This window comes from Lolium rigidum, chromosome 2, assembly GCF_022539505.1.
Source record: "Lolium rigidum isolate FL_2022 chromosome 2, APGP_CSIRO_Lrig_0.1, whole genome shotgun sequence".
Classification (NCBI taxonomy): domain Eukaryota; kingdom Viridiplantae; phylum Streptophyta; class Magnoliopsida; order Poales; family Poaceae; genus Lolium; species Lolium rigidum.
Genome location: NC_061509.1, coordinates 149,784,698 through 149,806,392, shown reverse-complemented (window position 1 = coordinate 149,806,392; position 21,695 = coordinate 149,784,698). Strand labels below are relative to the sequence as shown.

The window sequence follows — 21,695 nt, the reverse complement described above, 5'->3', positions numbered from 1 at the left end:
AAGACACCACAAACGTGTACCGCATAACAACATATTCGGAATATGCTGCTTGTACACTGATATAGTAAAAAATTGTGAATGTATTTATAATGTACCTGTGCAAATACGTTTTAGGAAAAAAATCCAAAAATAATATCACTGGAGTACCTATTTAGGTATCGGTGGCATACCAGGTGCGCCATTAGCTACCAGGCATATCGATGGCGCACAAAGCTGATACGCCAACCGTATCATGATACCTGTGACGTACCAGCCTGGTACACCACCAGTATGTCGGTTAGTAGTGCGTCATCGGTCCAAATACCAGTGGCGTCAAAATATTGGCGTGCCACGATGCACCACTAATAGCCCAATTTTATGTATGATCCAGTACTTTGACAATCAGTTTGATTGATTTACGTTGAAAAATTCTCGTATTTATCGGATGATTTGTCGCTATATCTGCATAAACCCTTTGTCGCGGTTTTGGTTTGCAGGCTGAAAAAACGCCATACAGACCAGACACCGCAAACGTGTACTGCATAACAATTATTCGGAATATGCTGCTTGTATTCTGGTACAGTACGAATTTGTGAATGTATTTATAATGTACCTATACAAATACGTTTCAGGAAAAAAAAATCCAAAAATAATATCGGTGTGCCTCTAGCTACCAGCATACCGATGGGGCATCAAGCTGATACGCCAGCAGTATCGTGATACCAGTGCCAACGGGGAATGATCCCTCCCTTGGCTATAGTTCTCAAAATTGTTGCCCCTCACGAGAGTCGAACCCAGCACCTTTCGCTCCTACGCGAAGCTGAGAGACGGTGATTACCAACTGAGCTATCAATTGGTTCGTGCCTCGATGCACCACTAATAGCCCAATTTGGTATGCCACTAGTAGGAAGTCACGTGTCACTTGCTCTGGTTATTGAATTATTTTCGGTAGCACCGGGATGCACATTTTTCCCGTGGTATAAATTCACACACGGATTAATTACCACACACACACCTCGCACACTTGTTGGCCAAGCATGATGCAATGGGAAAAAAAATGAAGAAGAAAAGATAAAGCTGTGTATTCAGGGGTAGTTGACCAAGGAGCGGTACGTGCCCCCGGGACTCCAGTTGGCAGGGATGACGTTGTTGACGAGGAGCTTCCTCCCGGAGCCGGAGGTGAGCTGGAGCGAGAAGGGCCCGCGCAGCCTCTGGCCATTGTTGCAGCGCCACAATGCACCCCAGTCATGCGCCATGGGCATCCAGGAGCGGCTGCCGGCCTGCTTGAGGGCGACGGCCTTGAGGTCACCGTCGCCGTTCTGGAACTCGATCAGGGTCTTGAAGTAGAACGGGTTGGATCCCTGGTCCACCCTGAAGGTAATCTTCACGCCAGGGTACTTGCATGGCACCCTACCATTACAAGAAACAACAGGATCAGTGCAATTTTTTTTTTTTTTTGTTAATTTCCGTGTAATTGCGGACTGCAGGGATCCTGCGTTGCGGTGAGATCCTATGTACAACGACATACCTCTTGTACTGGACTCTGATGACACCACCGTTACGGAGTTGGTCGGCCTTGCCAGGCTTGGCCATGGCGCCCAAGGCGGTGCCGCTCATGTCGAAATGGGCTGGCTCGCCGGGGTAGAGATTGCCGGGGCTCAAGTCGGTGATGACGACGGTCACAGGCTTGCCAGAGCAGGCCTTGTGACTCGAGCACATAACCTACGTACGCGAATACATGAACAAATTTCGTCTGGACCAGCCGATCGAGACGAACACTTTGCACCATGAATGGAAGGGGTATATATAGTGATGATTTATGCTTACATTATAGCAGGCACCGCAGCCCAAACCTTTCAAGAACAGTGGTGTGCTTCCGGCGGAGATCATCGACGAGAACGGCGGTAGCCCGACAGCGGTTTGGTATCCGCACGCGCCACCTGCGAAATTGTTTCATTGTGAGTTTGAGCTCGATTAATGGAGGTGCAATGTAGGTGCAATGCATAGGGACCGATGGATCGTAAAGTGAGAAAGCACTAACCTTCCCCTCCGTCGCCGTTGGGGCTTCCGTAATACGTCGCGCCGGCGGCTAACCAGCCACCTGCTGAGCCGTAGGCGGCCGAAGCAGCGGGTTTGACTACAGGCTTGGCGGCAAGCTTGCGGGAGGAACTCTGGCAAGCAATGGGGCTCACAAGAAGTGAGAGCACCACCAGCGCGACGAGTAGCGCTAAGGTGCAAGTTTCCGCCATTGCTACCTGCTGCTTCTAGCTAGCTTGCACTAGCAGCTCGAAATTTAGCGGCAATGAGCTAGATAAGGTCAGCTCCAATGTTCGTTGGGTGAGTTGGAGTGGTCACGAGGCAGGTATTTATAGTGGCCGGGTTTCTGACGTACAATCGGAAAACGCACATGTTTATAAGTCAAATCTCCAAGGATGTACGTACAATAAGCGCACTATGTCCTAGCCTTCCAGGGTCAAACTTCCAGTACCGTACCAGAACTAAATAACGCCCAAATTGTAATATAAAAAAATCTGCATCTATTGTTTATTATCAGTTCGGTTGAGATCAGGAACGAGAAAAACGAACGCCCACCCTCATAGTCGCCGAAGACGTCAGAGTCACTTGGCGCATTCTCAGGGAGCGCAAAAGGGTGCACACATTTAGGTGCACTTGTGTGCTAAGTTGTTGAAAACATATTTAAAGATCTTGAAAAATCTGGGAAAAATATAGGAAATAGACACGACACTTTCCAAACGGAGGCAATGCCATAGCCACTGCACCGATCGATGTGTTGGATTGAAGCTGAACCTCGGGTTCTGTAAAGAAGCATCATAGTTCGATAAAGACAATGTTATAAAATCCAAATGATGCATGAATGGATGTATTATTCCATGTTGAATCCCTTGCCCCGACATGATTATTACGATTTAGGGTTGAGTTAAGTATTGGTGCCTTTGGCGGTACTTTATAAATATTTAAGTACTTGACATTGCTTCTCTTTTCTAATAAGAAAAGAATTGAAAAGTAGTTGATATTTTCCTTTGAAAAATATTTATTTCAAATAAGGAATTTGAAAAATAGGGTTTTCCACATTTTGGAATTATAAATGAATTTTGAATTATTAAGATATTTCCCTTTTTGGAAAATCTTAATCTTCAAAAGAAATGACTTGGAATAATAGAATTTCTTTTTAAATTATTTGAATAACAATTATTTCAATTCATTAAGAATTTTCCTTGATTTTTAAATCCAAGGAAATTGCAATTTAAAATTTAAAGTTTAAATTTGAATTCAAAAATTTCAAAATTTGAAATTTTGTAGTAAATTCCATTTCTTATTTTATTCTTGTTAAGAATAATTTCTTATTCATTAAACCTATTTTTCTTGGATTTTTAGAGGTATTTTTCATTTATTTTTATTTGGTAGAACTCATAAGTTATTTACAAAAATGAAAAGATAGAAATACCCCTAGCCCAATTGGGCCGGCCCACCAACTTGGCCCATTTGGACAGCCTACCAGAGCCTGTCCAAAAACGGTTCGGTGGAACCGAACCAACTCGGCCCACCTCACTCTCTCTCTCTCACCGCTCACTCGTGAAACCCTAAATCTCTGGCGATTTGGTGGCAACGTCGCCGCCACCATGGCCGCCGCCTGCTCCGGCCATCTCCGGCCGAGCTAGGGCTCGCCGTGGTGCTCAGATGAATCAGCGCGCGATGATGCGACGATTCATCCGCGTCGATTGCGTCCTCAGCAGCTCGAGCGCGTGCGTGACGCCCGTAGTCACCGACGAACTCGTGGCGATCTCCGTCGATCTAGGGTTCCTCACCAACCTTGGATATGATGCTCGCCGCCCTCTCTGGTGTTGTGCGTGGCCTGGCACGGCTTGGCCGCGGTCTGGCGCCGCCGTGGTTGACCGTGCTGCCATGGCTGCCGCTTCGCCCTTCACCAGGTAACCCCCTTCTCCTATGGCGACCTCCTCTTCTCCTCCTACTTCTTCTCGATATGTGCCTGCTGCACCTCTGCGTATGCTGCTGCCATGCTATCCTTGCTGCTATGCTGCTGTTCTTGATGTTCTTGTTATGCTGTTGTGCTGCTGCGCATGCTATGCTCTACCCTAAGCCCCTGGATGTTGTTCCTATACCTATTGTCTTACTGTGATGTGCTAAATCTATGTGTGCATGTCTATGTGATGTGCAATTGCTTACCGGCCCTTGTTCATATGCCTATTGGACTTGTTCATATGCATATTGACTTATTCCTATGCTTACATATTCCTATGCTTACTGATTGCCCTTGTTTATGATGCTCTACTAGGTCTTGTTTTTGATATACTTGAGCAATTATATGCTAGTGGCTTAATTACTGGTCAATTCCTTGTTATATGAATGAATTACTAGCCGTTGCTGTTACTGATGTATGCTTATGATGCTTATGCATCAGTGTATCTGCTGTTGTTTCTCTCTATAGCTCACTGGACTTGATCCAGTGGCTAGGATGCAATGGTGCATGCTGTTGTTGCCTCACAGTGATGCTATTATCTGTTTCATGCATAGATTTGTTATGTATTAATGTCTGGATGAGTTGATTATTGATGAACTGCTTATGCTGTATTGATTACTTGCCTTGTTGTGCATGACTTGATATTTCCATGATCCATTTGGAAATAATCCAAGTCTGAATCCATTACTGGATGATGATGACTTATTTTCTTGGTTAATTAGATGGTTTGGTGTTTGATGTAACCTCAGTATGAATCCATTACTGATTGGTTGCTCACACAGTTGGCTAGTTCTTGTTGGCTACTCATCTCTGCTTGCATAATTGGGAATCATAGTTATTACGAAAGCCATTATGCTTGCCTGTGAAGAAATCTAGGGTTTTTTCTGATGGTTTAGTGGCTAGGGTTTTCACTAGGTGGTTCTTGGTAGCTTCTATTACTTGTAAACCTTCTACTGGTGCTATCTGTGCATGTGTGCTTGCTTGTGTGCACCTCTGTGCATCTGTTCTTGCTTATATGCACAGAAATGGTGTTTGGATGGTTTCTAGCTCTAGTAGCACTTTTTACTGCCAGTGATCCTTGGTCAATCACCAAGTGATGATCACCCTTGAGCATCTGCTCAACCCATGACTTGTGTCATGCATAAATAATGGATTGGATCCACTGGATCCTCTCCAGGTATCAAGTATACCTTGCTCCAGCTCCTAGATGGTTAAGATCAACTGGTGTTGAGCAGTTGCTTGATGATCTTGTGACTTGTCCTTCTCCTAGCTCCTGATGATCTTGTTTACGTTCCCATGTTTTCTGTTGAGTTTTGGTTGGTGAATTTGGATGGATAAGTGGGTTCAGTGGGGGTTGGTGATGTTCTTGAGCAAGAACTGAGCTGAACTCTTGTTGTTCTTGGCTGGTTGCTTGATAGATGGTTATCTGATCGACTGTGCATTGTTTCTAGGGTTTCTACCCTATTTATCTCTGTTGTGCTTCTCCTCTGGCTCTGACAGACAAGCCTAGCTTGGCTTGTGACTCAGCTCTGCTGGATGTGCTGTTGGTGGCACAGCAGGTTCATGAGCTGTGTGACCACTTTGGTGAAACTTGAGCCCCTGTGGTGAGGCTCGGGTTTGGTCTGTTGTGATTTATCCTGTGCTGTCCAAGTTTTGGACAAGCACGAGTGTCATTGACACTTAGTTTCACCCCTGGCTTTTACAAACTTGATGTTTAACCCCCTGTGTAGCTCTTCTCTCTATTTTGCAAGTTTTGAGGATGAAAATGATCTCGGACAACTTCTTCCAAGACATTACTTTAGGATTTTAGTATAGGATCAATTGATCTTTTTTATTCTGTTTTTAATTCATCAAACTTTTGTATGATGAATATTGTAAAGACATTGTATTTGTGTGTATTATCAATAGAGCTCAAATATCCTTATGAGCTCAATTATCTTTGTATCATTTACTTATAAATGATTTGTATATTTATATTGTAATTTGAAATTCAAAGTGATTTGAATTATGAAATGTATTTGAATTATGAATTCATATTTCATATTATATATTGTTTACCTTTTACTCTTTGAGTTTAAATTCAATATGACTTGTCAAATCAAAATCAACTCCCAAATACACAAGTTACAAAAGAGATCATGTCGAAATTCATAACTCACATTTCCTAACCCTAATTGCAATTGAGAGAGAACCTCGATCCCTCTTAGGTTTAGTTGCAATAAAGCGCGAAAATTTCCCTCGTTTTGCGATGAAATGCACATCCCAATTCTAAATCTACCCTGCGATGATCCTATGTTCTGGGTTATTACAGCCTCTCCCCCTTAACAGAAACTTCATTCCGAAGTTGTAATTGAGGTACCTGAATAGCTCGGGGTAGGATTTTCTGAGATTGTCCTCCTTCTCGCAAGTTGCTTCTTGTTCAGGATGATGATGTCATTGTATCTTGCAGTATTTGATCGCCATATTCCTTAGCTTCTTCCAATGCACTTCCAATATCTTCTCCGGTCTTCCGACATAGGTTAGGTCTGATTGTAGCTCTAATTCCTTATGTGACACTGGATCATCCGGTGCCTTTAAACACTTTCTGAGTTGAGACACATGAAATACATTGTGAATCAAACTCAACTGCTTAGGTAGTTCTAGCTCAAAAGTTGTTCCTCTATTCTGACTGAGTATCTTGAATGGTCCTATATATCGAGGACTTAACTTTCCTTTTACTCCGAACCTCTTGAGTCCTTTCATTGGGCTAACTTTCAGATATACCATGTCCCCCACCTTGGGTTCCCATGATCTTCTTCTGGTCGGCATAACTCTTATGTCGACTCTGATCTATCTTAAGTCTATCCCTGATAACCTCAATGACTCCTTGTCTCTCCTTGATGTAATCCGGTGCAAACTCCTTGTTTTCTCCCGTCTCGAACCAACAGATTGGAGATCTGCACTTTCTTTCGTATAATGCATCATACGGTGCCATTTGAATGCTACTCTGATAACTATTGTTGTATGAAAATTCTGCTAATGGTAGATGGTCTTCCCATGATCCTCCAAAATTTAGCGCACAAGCTCTAAGCATATCTTCAAGTATTTGGTTGGTTCTTTCCGTCTGTCCTCCGGTTTGTGCGTGATAAGATGTGCTGAAGTCTAACTCGGATCCCAGAGCTTCTTGGAGTTGTTTACAAAATGCTGACGTGAAGATCGAACCTTTATCCGAGACTATGTTCTTTGGTACTCCATGCTTGCTAACGATTTCCTTGAGATATATATATATCCACAAGCTTCTTAGAAGTGTCCTTGTGATTTACCGCTAAAAAATGTGCACTTTTGGTAAGTCTATCAACAATTACCCATATCGTATCCTTCTTTTTACTGGTCATTGGTAAACCAGTAACAAAATCCATCCCGATTTCATCCCATTTCCATTCCGGAATATCCAAGGGTTTAAGTAGTCCAGACGAGACTCGATATTCTGCTTTGACTCGTTGACATGTGTGACATTCCGAGACATACTTAGCTATTTCTCTTTTCATATTGTTCCACCAGAACATCTCTTTCAGGTACATGTACATCTTGGTACTTCCTGGGTGTATTGAGTAAGGTGTTTCATGTGCTTCTTTTAGTATGACTGCCTTCACTTCCGGATCATCCGGTACACACATCTGCTTCTGAAAGTATAATGAATCAAACTCTCCAACGTGGAATTCAGATGGTTTCCTTCTTCGATTCTCTTGAGTTCTTCTTGAATGAATGGATCATCCACTTGCTTTGGGATGATCTCATATTTTAAATCCGAGTTCATCTCATCCATGATCCTCAAAGTTGATACACTTCCCATGGTATCACCTTGAATGAGTAAAATATGAGTTTCTTCTAACTCTTTCCGAAGTTCCTTTGGAATCTCCCATTCCGTAGGTTGGTTATCGGTACTCTTTCTGCTTAAAGCATCTGCTACTACATTAGCTTTACCTGGTGTATAGTTGATCGTTAGTTCATAATCCTTGATCAACTCTAACCATCTATTTTGTCTGATGTTCAATTCCTTCTGAGTGAAGAAATACTTCAAGCTCTTATGATCTGTGTATAGCTCACACTTGGATCCATAAAGAATTTGTCCCCAACTTTTCAAAGCATACACGACTGCCGCCAATTCTAAGTCATGTACTGGGTATTTATGTTCATGTGGTTTCAATTGCCTTGATCCATAAGCTATTACTTTACGGTCTTGCATTAGAACACATCCAAGTCCATTATTGGAAGCGTCACAATAAACCGTCTAATCCTTTCCAGGTTCTGGAACTGCTAACACTGGTGTTGTGGTTAACTTCTCCTTGAGTTTCTGAAAACTTGCTTCACATTCTTGAGTCCACACAAATGGAGTGCTTTCTTGAATAACTTGGGCATTGGTCCTGCAATCTTCAAAAATCCCTCGATGAATCTTCGATAGTAACCTGCCATTCCAAGAAATCCTCTTATTTCCTTTGCATTCTTGGGTGAATTCCACTCCAATACTGACTGAACCTTGCTTGGATTTCCAACTATTCCTTCTTTGGTTATGGCATGTCCAAGAAATTCAACACTATCCAACCAAAATTTGCACTTGCTAAACTTAGCACAACTGATGTTCTCTCAGAATCTGCAAAACTATCTTCAAATGCTTTGTATGCTCTTCATTATCTTTGGAATATATCAGAATATCATCGATGAAGACTATCATGAACTTGTCCAAGTACTTCATGAATATCTTGTTCATAAAATTCATGAAAATAGCTGGTGCATTTGTTAGTCCAAATGGTACAACCAAGTATTCATGGTGTCCATACCTTGATACAAAAGCTGTTTTTGGAACATCTTCCTTCTTAATCTTGATTTGATGGTATCCTGACCTCAAATCTATCTTCGAGAAGACTCCCGCTCCTTGACTTGATAAAAAGATCTTGGATTCTGGGTAAAGGATAATTGTTCTTGATTTTTTACATTGTTGAGATTCCAGTAATCTCCACACATTTTTTTGCCTCCATCTCTTTTATCCAAAAAATGACTGGTGTGCCCCATGGTGATACACTTTCCTGGATGAATCCCTTTTGTTCCAGTTCATCAATCTGAGCTTTCAACTCTACTAACTCCTTTGGTCCCATCTTGTAAGGTGGTTGAGCTATTGGTGCGGTGCCTGGAATCAGATCAATGGTGAATTATATCTCTCTATCGGGTGGCATACCAGGTGACTCGTTTGGAAATACATCTTGAAACTCATTTACTACAGGGATTTCCTCAATTTTCACCTCCTTCAAGCTATTAAGCTCCAATCCTATTTCCAACTGAGTATATTTGTCCCCCTGAAACACTATATGTCCTCCAATGGAATTGCGGAGTGATACTGTTTTGTCTCCACAGTTAATCACTGCTCCATTCTCCGTCAACCAATCCATCCCTAAGATGACTGATATATCCTTCATGGGAATGATGAAAAGGTCCGCGAAATAAACACAATCACATATGGTCATGACATGTGCCTCTTTCACGTGGTTACTAAGATCGTTCCCCCCGCAGATAAGACAGTTATGGGATATTCTAGCTTAGAACATCTAATCCCGTATTTTTCAACAAACTCACGTGCAAGAAATGATGTAGTGACTCTCGTATAAAATAATACTTTTGTAGAATGAGTAAGAATGCTGAGCGTACCTAGGACTTCTTGATCCGACTCTCCAGCTTGTTCCAAGGTTGTGCAATTCAGCTTTCCATACGGTTTGCCCTTGTTGTTGTTGTTGTTGTTGTTGTTGTTGTTGTTGTTGTTGTTGTTGTTGTTGTTTTTGTTTTTGTTTTTGTTTTTGTTGTTGTTGTTGTTGTTGTTGTTGTTGTTGTTGTTGTTGTTGTTGTTGTTGTTGTTGTTGTTGTTGTTGTTGTTGTTGTTGTTGTTGTTGTTGTTGTTGTTGTTGTGATTGTTGTTGTTGTAGTTTCCACCTCCGGCTTGTCCTCCTCCTGAGTTTTGTACACTCCACGATGCCTTGTTTGGACACTCTGGCTTGATGTGTCCATCCTTCCCGCAACCGTAACATATGATCATGGGCTTCTGACAGTCCTTCTGCACATGTCCTCTCTGCCCACAGCTGTGACTTATGATTTGGTTTCTTGGGTTCTGGTTCTGACCTCCACGGTTATACTGGTTACTGGTAGGTCGGTACCGTGGTTTGAAACTCCGGTCTGGTGTTATTTTCGTAACTGGGTACTTCCTTGGCTCGATGCGAGCCCTCTTCCTCCTATCCTCCTGTACTTGCTTGTAATCATCCTCGAAAGTGATTGCCGCGTCAATCAGTTCCTGGAATTCCGCTGTCCGTGCCAACCGCAGTTGCATCTTCATGTATGGATTCATTCCTTTCATGAACCTTTTCTTTCTCTTCTCATCCGAATCCACCTCCTCAGGTGCATACCTCGACAGTCTGTTGAACTTACGAACATACTGCATGATTGGTGCAGTGCTCTAGTGTAATTCATCAAACTCCCTCTTCTTTAACTCCACCACACTCTCCGGAACATGAGCACCCCGGAACTTCTTATTGAATTCCTCCCAAGTAAACACCTTTTCTGGAGGATGTACAGCGACAACATTCTCCCACCATGATGCCGCTGGTCCTGACAGCAGATAGGTGGCATACCTGATCTTCTCCTCATCGTTGCATCCAACTGTCCTTAGCTTCCTTTCTGTGTCCATCAGCCAATCTTCTGCATCCATTGGTTTTGGAGCCGATGCAAAAGGTAGTGGCCTTGCATTCTGAAAGTCTGATAGGGTTACACCTCTTCCATCATTGCACCTGTCATTAAGGACATGAGCAAAGAAATATTGCATGTTCTTGCTCTGGCTTTCCTGGTATCTTCTCCTATCTTCTTCCATGGATCGCATGTATTGCTGAAAATCCGGATGCATCATAGGATGTGGTGGTGGTGGTGCATTCTCCATTCTAGCTGCTGCATCTGCTTCTTCCTTTTCCTTAGCCTCCTGCTCTCTTCTAGCCTCTTCGGTTTTGACTAACACCTTTTCCCCCTAGTCCTGTAACAAAGAGCGATTACTCATAATTACACCATGCAAATGTTTTCTGAGCTCAACTCATTGCCCAGTACTAGTCACACAATGAAATCAAGAAGCAAATCCAAAGCAAACATTTATTATGTGTATACACCGTATATAACATAACAATACACACATATCTTACATGTGGTGTATATAACCACTTATTTAGCTCCAAGCCCAAGCCAACGGAATTTAAAATACGTCTTAGTACAATACCATCTATACTACATTATTCTTCCATCGAGCACTACTCCTCATCATCATCGTTTGCCTCCGCATACATGCTTGGAGTCCATCCCGTACAGCGGTTGGTCTTCCGAACACCGTCCGGAACTTAAGTCCTTCCCGTTCGGATGTAGTCTGAGTCGGACGAAGTGCTGAGACAGAGATCTGTCATGCCGAAATAGCTGGACAGTAACTCGTATGTATCCCCAGTAGGATACCCACCTTCCTCATTTGCCATCCATGAAGGGTTTCTATCAACTTGTCCCCTCTTCTGCTTCTTCTTCTTCACTCTAGAACTTTCACCTACCTCTTATCGAGATGTTTTTGAGATCCCCATCACCAAATCAAGAGAAATGGAGTTGGTACCTTTGTCTTCCTGCCCATGGTCTTGGTTAATATTCTGGTTAACCTCGCCTCCTTCGTCATCCGTATCACATGTGATGGGTTCCTCTTCATCTCCGAAGGGTTCTCCGAAACGCCAACCAGTCGAGTTCCCGATTGGTGATTCTGAGCAAGCTAGGTTTCCCGAAGCACCTCCCCCATATCCTGCATCATACGACATTGACACATGTGGATAATGTGGAACGAACTTGGGTGTGAGTGGTTCTGACTTCGGCAACTGGTCACTCAAATCTACATAGTTGTGTAGGCTGAAGTAAGGTGTTGTGTGTTGGGGTTGTGCCCTAAGGTCATGCATTCGAGCCTGGACTTTATCAGGGCCCGTGAACTCATCTAGCATGTGGGTGACTTCCTCCACCATCTTCATGTGAACTAGATACATCGAAGTCAATAAAGACTTACAGCTATCATGTGTTGGGCTGCTACTTCAGGATGTTTGTGTGCCATGAGTAGATGATTGAAAGACGGATCCTCATCTTCCTCGGCATGAGGCACATGAGAATATGGTGAACACAAAAGCTCTACGGATTTGTGTTGCCTGATTTCGAGAATTGCCTCGAAAATACCCATGTGGTACGCCGTGGTGAGTGTTTTGGCTTCTCCATACGGCATTATACTACTCATCAGCAGTGTGTGAGGAAGTTGTACGGAGACTCTGCACTTGGCAACGATCTCGCCATCATAGTAGATGTACTTTAGAACAGGAATCCTAGTCTCACAATGGAGTTTCTTCAGCATCCCACGCAGGAGATCTGTAAGACTTCCATCATAATCGCCAAGCCAGCCTTCAACCTTCCTTAAAGTCCTCTTAGGAAAAGTATATGCCATTTCGGCTGTATACAAGAGTAGAATATTAGTAGTGATGATGTAACAATAATGCATCAAAATAGTTATAATAAAGAATTATCACACTAAAAGATATGATTTTGTTATTCTCAAGTGAATAAACACCATATTTCTAGAGAATTCTTTACTATTCCTACTTGACTCCTACAGTTTTCTCCCTTTACTAGGTTTTTCCAACCTAAGGTCGCAACATTTTCTCTGATACCAGCTGCGGTGACCCAGCATACCACTGCATGTCGTAGTATACAAGTCGTTGATATGATCTTCATGAAGGGACTTCTTCACAAATATCACATCCCTCAGAGTGGTACAATAGAAACATTGCAGGTCATAACACTCGAGATTATTGATATGGAGTGGCCCGATCTTCTCAGTAAGCAACGGTGGTGATGATGATCACGGGGTGATGGCAGCGGAGAAACACGACGATGTAGTGGAAGATAACTTGTATGACGCAACGAGATCTCTCGATTGGTCCCTGTCGCCAACGCAACAGCTCTCAACCCTGCAAGATATTCGCAACTCCACACACTTGCGCACGTAGCCGCCGACTACGAAGCGGTAAGTTGCAACCGTCTAATTCCCAATGGAACAGCAGATCACACAAGACTTTTTCAGGATCTACACAATATCAAGCAATATGGTGTAGGGATTCAATAGTTTTGCTACAACAAACAACTAAGAACTAGGGTTTATCTTAAACGTGGTCTAAAACAGCTAGGGGGCGTCCTGGGCACTTATATAGGCGTCCGGGACGAGTTCTGGTCGAAAAGATACAAAAATAACCGACCCAGAATAGATCTGGTCGAGACAGACTCGAACAAATCCGGTCTGGAATCCGGTCAACCGGACCAGGGACCGGGTCGGCCGGTCTGGCGTCCGGTCAACCGGGCGGCAACCGGAAAGTTGTGAGGTTTTCCGGTTTTGATCCGGTACGATGCGTTGCATCCGGTTGGCGCCCGGTCAACCGGGCCGTGGACCGGACCGGCCGGTCCGGAGGCCGGTCTAACCGGGTGCTTGGACCGGCCCGGACGTCTTCTTCTCCTCTCGCGCATGCCTCCCGCTCCTCCCTCGCGCGTCCATGAGATATCTTCATGTCCAGCTCCATGTCCAGCTTCACGTCCATCTTGACGTTCGTCTTTATGTCCAGCTGCTCCTCTCCTCCTCGTGCGATGCTCGTCTCCTCTTGATACTGATGATACATAAGTAATAGGACTTAGGCAGTATAAAGTTCTCATCAATCAAAGTACCGTTTAGAAACAAGTTCACATGTTGTTTAAGTAGCTTCGCACGAGCCCTTGTAATTGGTCCAATCCGAACTTCATTGGACTTGAGCTTCACGACAGGTTCATCTTCATTTATCAGTGACGGAGGTAATGGTGTAGTAGGGATGTCCTCATCATCTCCCCCCTTCAAAAGGCGTCGACCCCGACGCTCCAAGGTCTGCTCCGTCATATGGTGTCAAATCAGCAACATTGAAAGAATTACTGACACCAAACTCATCAACTGGAAGATCTATAGAGTATGCATTATCATTGATCTTGGCAAGCACTTTGTAAGGACCAGCACCACGAGGCTTCAACTTCGACTTCCGTAGCTTCGGGAACATATCCTTGCGAAAATGTACCCAGACCATATCACCAGGCTTGAACAACATCTCTTTGCGCTTCTTATTCATCCTTGCAGCATTGCTCTTGCCTTTCTTCTCTATCAACTCTTTAGTCTTCACATGGATTTTTCGCACAAAATCTGCCCTCTTGGATGCCTCCATATTAACTCTCTCATGTATGGGCAAAGGCAACAAGTCAAGTGGGGTAATGGGTTTAAAACCATACACCACCTCAAAAGGACATAGCTCCGTGGTAGAATGTACTGCCCTTTTGTAAGCAAACTCGACATGCGGCAAACACTCTTCCCACTCCTTCAGGTTCTTCTTGATCATGGATCTCAACAGTTGTGACAAGGTTCGATTCACCACCTCAGTTTGTCCATCAGTTTGGGGATGACAAGTAGTACTGAATAGTAGCTTTGTCCCTAGCTTTCCCCAAAGTGTCTTCCAGAAGTAGCTCATGAACTTCACATCACGATCAGAAACAATAGTCTTCGGGACTCCATGTAGTCGAACAATCTCCCTGAAAAACAGGTTAGCAATATGCGACGCATCATCGCTTTTGTGGCAGGCAATAAAGTGTGACATTTTAGAAAATCTGTCCACTACCACAAATATAGAATCATGGCCTCGTTTAGTACGCGGCAAACCCAACACAAAATCCATACTGATATCTTCCCAAGGTGTAGTAGGTGCCGGTAATGGAGTATACAAACCGTGAGGCTTCAGCTTGGACTTGGACTTGTTGCAAGTAATGCACCTCTTCACATACCTGTCCACATCCCGCCTCATCTTTGGCCAATAAAAGTGATCAGCGAGCATGAGTAGCGTCTTCTCACGCCAAAAGTGACCCATCAAACCTCCAGCATGTGATTCCTGCAATAAGAGCAAACGAACAGACGATTCTGGAACACATAGTTTGTTAGCTCGAAACAAGAACACATCGTGTATGTGATATTTTTCCCATGCTATACCAAGAGCACATAAGCGATATGGTTCAGTAAAATCATGATCCGTAGCATACAAATCACATAGTACTTCTAATCCAGGAATTTTAACATCAAGGTGAGTTAATAGCATATTCTTCCTAGATAGAGCATCAGCAACAATGTTATCTTTTCCCTTCTTATGTTTAATAATGTATGGAAAAGACTCAATGAACTCAACCCATTTAGCAAGACGCCTATGCAAAGTAGATTGGGCTTTCAGATATTTCAAAGCTTCATGATCAGAATGTATGATAAATTCCTTTGGCCACAAATAATGTTGCCAAACCTCAAGAACTCTAATCAAAGCATACAATTCTTTATCATATATTGGATAGTTCAACTTAGCACCAGAAAGTTTCTCAGAAAAATACGCAATTGGGCGACCCTCTTGCATCAACACACCACCAATTCCAATACCACTAGCATCACATTCAATCTCAAATTGCTTATTGAAATCAGGAAGTGCAATCAACGGTGCAGAAGTTAACAATCGTTTCAGTTCATCAAAAGCATGATCTTGGGCAACGCCCCACTCAAATGCAACACCCTTTTTAGTCAATTCATTCAAAGGTGCAGCAATAGTAGAAAAATTGGGCACAAAACGGCGATAAAACCCAGCTAGACCATGAAAACTTCTAACTTGACTCACATTCATGGGAGTAGGCCAATTTTGAATAGCTTCAATTTTAGACACATCTACTTCTACTCCATGACCTTATCTTTGCAAAATGTGCACTTCTCAAGATTACCATAGAGTTTACTATCACACAACACTTGCAAAACATGTCGAATATGTATAATATGATCAGATTTATTGCGGCTGTAAATTAATATGTCATCAAAATACACAACCACAAACTTGCCAATAAAATTACGCAAAACATGGTTCATCAGTCTCATGAAAGTGCTAGGTGAATTAGTCAAACCAAAAGGCATTACTAACCACTCATATAAACCAAATTTTGTTTTAAAGGCGGTTTTCCACTCATCCCCTTCTTTCATCCTAATTTGATGATAACCACTATGCAAATCAATTTTAGAGAACACAACAGCGCCACTCAATTCATCTAGCATATCCTCTAAACGGGGAATAGGGTGACGATATCGAATAGTGATATTGTTTATAGCTCTACAATCTACGCACATACACCATGTACCATCTTTCTTAGGAACTAGAATAACAGGAACAGCACAAGGACTAAGGCTTATGCGAATATAACCTTTGTCGAGTAGCGCTTGTACTTGCTTCTGTATCTTCTTCGTCTCTTCGGGGTTCGTTCTATATGGTGCCCGATTGGGTAGCGAAGCTCCGGGAATCAAGTCGATTTGATGCTCAATACCTCGCAATGGTGGAAGTCCTGCGGGTACTTCATCCGGAAACACGTTGCCAAATTCCTGCAAAACATTAGAAGCACCAAGAGGAAGAGGGGTCATGTCGTTAGAAACCAAAACCGTACCCCTGTACAAGAGCACAAGAGGCATGGCTGTAGGATCCTCACTAAATTCTCTCATGTCTTCTTTGGTGGCTAATGAGACTAAGGAATTCACTCTCTCACTTTTCGTTATATCACTCACAACATTACAATTCTCTCGCCTATCTAAAGAAGCATCCTCCAAGTTGACTTCAACTTTCTGACGAGACTCATTGACAATTTGCTGTGGTGTCATAGGCTGTAAATTGATTTTCTTGCCCTTGAACTCCAAGTGATATGTATTGGCACGGCCATTATGTTGCACAGAACGGTCATAGAGCCAAGGCCGACCCAATAGTAGGTGACACACCGTCATAGGAACGACATCAAAATCAATGCAATCCTTATACGGTCCAATAGCAAATTCAACACGCACCATGTGGTTTATCTTCATCTCACCATTGTCGCTCAACCACTGAATATAATATGGATGCGGGTGCGGTAGATACTTCAACTTCAGCTTGGTGCACAACTCCTTGCTTGCTAAATTACGGCAACTCCCGCCATCAATAATGACCTTGCAAGCCTTGTCAGGACCAATTAAAGCCTTTGTTTGGAACAAATTGCAGCGCTGAGTAGATGCACTAGGCAACACATTAAGAGCACGCTGCGACACAACAATGGTGCGAGCATCAGAAGGATATGCATCTTCACGATCAGTGTCATAATCATCATCTTCTGGAGCATTAGGATCAACATCATCTCCAGTCTCGTACTCATTGTCCTCATTGATAACCATGACTTTGCGGTTAGGACAATCTCTCTTAAAGTGACCTTTGCCACCACATGTATGACAAATCATGTCACGGTTACGGGCAGTAGACACATTAGAACCACTCGTACTTGCAGCAGATTCGGACTTCTTTGTGTTAGACACAATAGAGACCGACTTACTAGGCGGAGGGGCGGAGCGCGTCGAAGGCGCCGGCGCCATAGATGGGGCCGCGCGGGGTGTGAAACGCCCAGCTCCTGTAGCTCGACCTTTGATCTTTGCTTCGTCAGCCAACTGCGATTCAGCTTCTCTTGCATGATGTAACAATTGATTCATATTGGTGTAGCTGTAGTGACGAACAATGCCTTTGATATCATACTTCAAACCATTGAGGAAACGTTGCATTTTCATCTCGAGAGACTCACGGACACGGCCACGCTGCATAAGCATCTCCATCTCCATGTAGTATTCATCCACAGTCTTCACACCTTGTCTCAATAGAGTCAGCTTATCATATATGTTCCGCAAGTAATTTGTAGGCACAAAGCGAGAAGTCATCGCCTCCTTCATGGCACGCCATGTGCGTATAGGCTGCTCACGATCCTCTTCACGGTTACGAACAAAAGCATCCCACCAACGCAAAGCATAGCCATCAAATTTGGAAGAAGCAAGCTTGATCTTCCGATCGTCAGTATAATGTGGATGTAAGCTCCACAACTTCTCAATCTTGAGCTCCCAAGTGACGTATTCTTCAACATCAGCTCCTCCTTCAAACTTGGGTATAGTAAACTTGGGCTTACCAAACCATCTTCCTCATCTTGACCACGACCATTGCGGCCAAGTGGAACCCAACCGCGAGCACGATTACCACGTGGCGCATCACGAGCATTGTGTGTGTCATCTTGAAGCTCAGGATCATCGTCATCGTCTTGTTGTTGTTGCGCGGTCAAATTCTCAACAGCTAAGCGCAAATCAGCAAGATTGCGTTGTACATCCGTCATTTGATCTTGCATTGTAGTGACGGTCACATGAGTAGCATCCAGCTTTTGGGAAATCTCATCAATCTTCCCATTAAGCACCTCGTCCTGAGCGCGGAATTCACGTCGCATCTCATTACGAAGAGCCTCATACTCCCTCCATGTGATGATATCTGCAGCACTCTTGTTTTCCTGGTTAACAATTCTATGATCACTAGCAGACATCGTTAGTAGATTAGTGCAGTAAATCAAAAATATATGGTGGTACTCTCACAACTCACTCAAAACTGATAAGAAAAGGAGATCTTACCGTTCCAAAGTAAATTAGTGTTGCTTACCACTTGTAGTAACAACTAGTGCACGGATGTAGAGAAGCGAATATCAAGGGTATAAGAACAAATCACACGACAAAGCAGGGTATATGTGGGGCTGTAGGTAGGCTACCTATTTGCACCAATAACAAGCTCTAGCGCTGACCGTAGACAACCAATGATACTCACACAAGGCGATATAATGGGGCAATGCAACTATATGTGGGAAAGGTTGCAATGCACACGAGAGACTCTAGCAAAGCTCAACGAGACATGCACAAGATTGCTCAACTACGGGTGCAGTAAAGTAAACTTAGGCCTTCACTTGATTCAACTAGCACTCCACCGTTCTTTTTGGATTTTTCTATTTGTATAACACACGCAGCTATGTAGCTCTTTTTGCTTCTTTTCAATTTTCTTTTTTTTTTGATTTTCTGACACAACTCCTTGATAACACGGCCAACAGAAATATGCCAAGCACCGAGAACCTAACGAGCAGCCTGTCGAGCGGTAAAACTAGTCTCTTCTGGGAAAGTTCCTAGTCACTTTATATCGAAAGGCTGTGTCTATGGTTGGGAACAAGCACACTGTATGCTATGTGGACTCGGAGTAACAAAAACTAACACTAGACGATAAAGAAACACAAGATGATAGAGTAAACTCAAACCCTAAAAGACTAGATGGAAAGAAAAGATACGCAAAAACAACTACGAAAAGCAACTAAAACTTGAAATTAGTGCAATCTAAGGCTATGGCAAACCCTAACCCTAACTTTTTATGGCTTTTTCTGGATAGGAAAACACTCTCAACTCAACTATGGGGTGGATTGTGGATGGCTTACCGAGGAAAACTGGAAATCTGATACCAAGATGATATGGGGTGGCCCGATCTTCTCACTAAGCAACGGTGGTGATGATGATCACGGGTTGATGGCAGCGGAGAAACACGACGATGTAGTGGAAGATAACTTGTATGACGCAACTAGATCTCTCGATTGGTCCCTGTCGCCAACGCAACAGCTCTCAACCCTGCAAGATATTCGCAACTCCACACACTTGCGCACGTAGCCGCCGACTACGAAGCGGTAAGTTGCAACCGTCTAATTCCCAATGGAACAACAGATCACACAAGACTTTTTCAGGATCTACACAATATCAAGCAATATGGTGTAGGGATTCAATAGTTTTGCTAGAGCAAACAACTAAGAACTAGGGTTTATCTTAAACGTGGTCTAAAACAGCTAGGGGGGTGTCCTGGGCACTTATATAGGCGTCCGGGACGAGTTCTGGTTGAAAAGATACAAAAATAACCGACCTAGAATAGATCTGGTCGAGACAGACTCGGACAAATCCGGTATGGAATCCGGTCAACCGGACCAGGGACCGGGTCGGCCGGTCTGGCGTCCGGTCAACCGGGCGGCAACCGGAAAGTTGCGAGGTTTTTCGGTTTTGATCCGGTACGATGCGTTGCATCCGGTTGGCGCCCGGTCAACCGGGCCAGGGACCGGACTGGCCGGTCTGGAGGCCGGTCTAACCGGGTGCTGGACCGGCCTGGACGTCTTCTTCTCCTCTCGCGCATGCCTCCCGCTCCTCCCTCGCGCGTCCATGAGATATCTTCATGTCCAGCTCCATGTCCAGCTTCACGTCCATCTTGACGTTCGTCTTTATGTCCAGCTGCTCCTCTCCTCCTCGTGCGATGCTCGTCTCCTCTTGATACCTGATGATACATAAGTAATAGGACTTAGGCAGTATAAAGTTCTCATCAATCAAAGTACCGTTTAGAAACAAGTTCACCTGTTGTTTAAGTAGCTTCGCACGAGCCCTTGTAATTGGTCCAATCCGAAATTCATTGGACTTGAGCTTCACAGCAGGTTCATCTTCATTTATCAGTGACGAAGGTAATGGTGTAGTAGGGATGTCCTCATCAATTATATTAGAATCACAGTCTTAACAAGTTGGTATTCTCACGGGTCCGATGAGAACATCCTAAGATACTACTTAAGTTTCATTACAAACCAGCATAAATAATAAATTGAGCTCAGCAACTTATTTAGGTAAGCTTCTACGCTGCTCGTCTCTATGACACTAGGGTATGACTCTACTCCTCCGCCTCATTGTTGTCGGGCCCGTAGACTATCCCATAGTCCACGCCTTCCACTCCTCCGGACAGATCAGGTTCCTCGTAGACCAGCTCATAGTCTCCTTCCGGTGCTCCGTCGGTGGCCTCCACTTCATTCTCACAGTCTAGCAAGGGTGTCGAAAGAAAGTGAGTACAGAGGTACTCAGCAAGCTCAAAAGGGAAAATGTGTTTCATGCACTAGCTACGATCATTGATCATCAAATCTCATGTCAATGCATGTTTCGCAAACATTTCTTCAAAAGGTTGATTTTATTCTGAAAACTATGCCCGCCAGTCTTCACAGGTTGAACAGAACTTCACAGAGTTCCTTTCCTGCCGCGTTCGTATTTCCCTTCCAGGAACAGGGAGTGACTGCCACAGTTTGATACCCTTGGTGCATTACTTTTCCCATAAGAGAACTTATCCTTGATATCAACCGAGATGCGTTTCTTGTCCACACTTCCTTGGTGTGGGGCTAGATGTAAGATCCAAGCCAATCACTGCCTTCTCCGTGACCTTGCATACCCACCCTTTTGTCCATCCGTACACCCCCGGTAGACATCTCCCGATCATACGGCTTTACCCCCGGTGTACTATGGACAATCCCTCATATATGATAGAGCCTCTCATCCACACGGATGGGGATTTTAAAGGATTTCCCAACCTACTGCAATGTTATCCCCAACACACCCATCTAGGCTCCATCATGTCCGTTGATATGCAAGAGGAAAAAGATACATCTGACTTCCCCAGAGCTATTATATATCTTATGGTTAACGTGAATTGTACGGCCCTAGAATCACTAGACAACATTGGTGATTAGTCCTAGATTTATAGAACCCTTGCAATGGAACCTCCACCATATCAACACATACCATGGTTCCATTGCCCACCACATAGTCATATTCATAATTGGAAAAGTAACATTTTATTTTCACTACAGGAATGATAAGTATAGTACTTTTGCGGGTAAATTCATATAAAATAATCAAGAT

At 43.6% G+C, this 21,695-nt stretch overlaps 1 protein-coding gene across 1 annotated transcript; it reads right to left on the bottom strand.

The window, feature by feature from the left end:
- Positions 1-1,064: 1,064 nt before the first annotated feature.
- On the bottom strand, positions 1,065-2,228 carry LOC124687454 (expansin-B11-like). The gene is made up of 4 exons (XM_047221239.1): positions 2,021-2,228; positions 1,807-1,919; positions 1,508-1,701; positions 1,065-1,389 (listed from the first exon to the last, which is right to left on the bottom strand). Exons 1-4 carry the CDS (start codon positions 2,226-2,228, stop codon positions 1,065-1,067), a joined length of 840 nt encoding a protein of 279 aa, XP_047077195.1.
- Between the last annotated feature and the right edge of the window lie 19,467 nt (positions 2,229-21,695).

Bases quoted from the DNA above. Each gene is read 5' to 3' on its own strand.
- LOC124687454 (XM_047221239.1), bottom strand. From the start codon at position 2,228: ATGGCGGAAACTTGCACCTTAGCGCTACTCGTCGCGCTGGTGGTGCTC. The intron at 1,920-2,020 runs GTTAGTGCTTTC...ACAATTTCGCAG, and splicing joins CAACGGCGACGGAGGGGAAG to GTGGCGCGTGCGGATACCAA. The intron at 1,702-1,806 runs GTAAGCATAAAT...TCGCGTACGTAG, and splicing joins GCTGCGGTGCCTGCTATAAT to GTTATGTGCTCGAGTCACAA.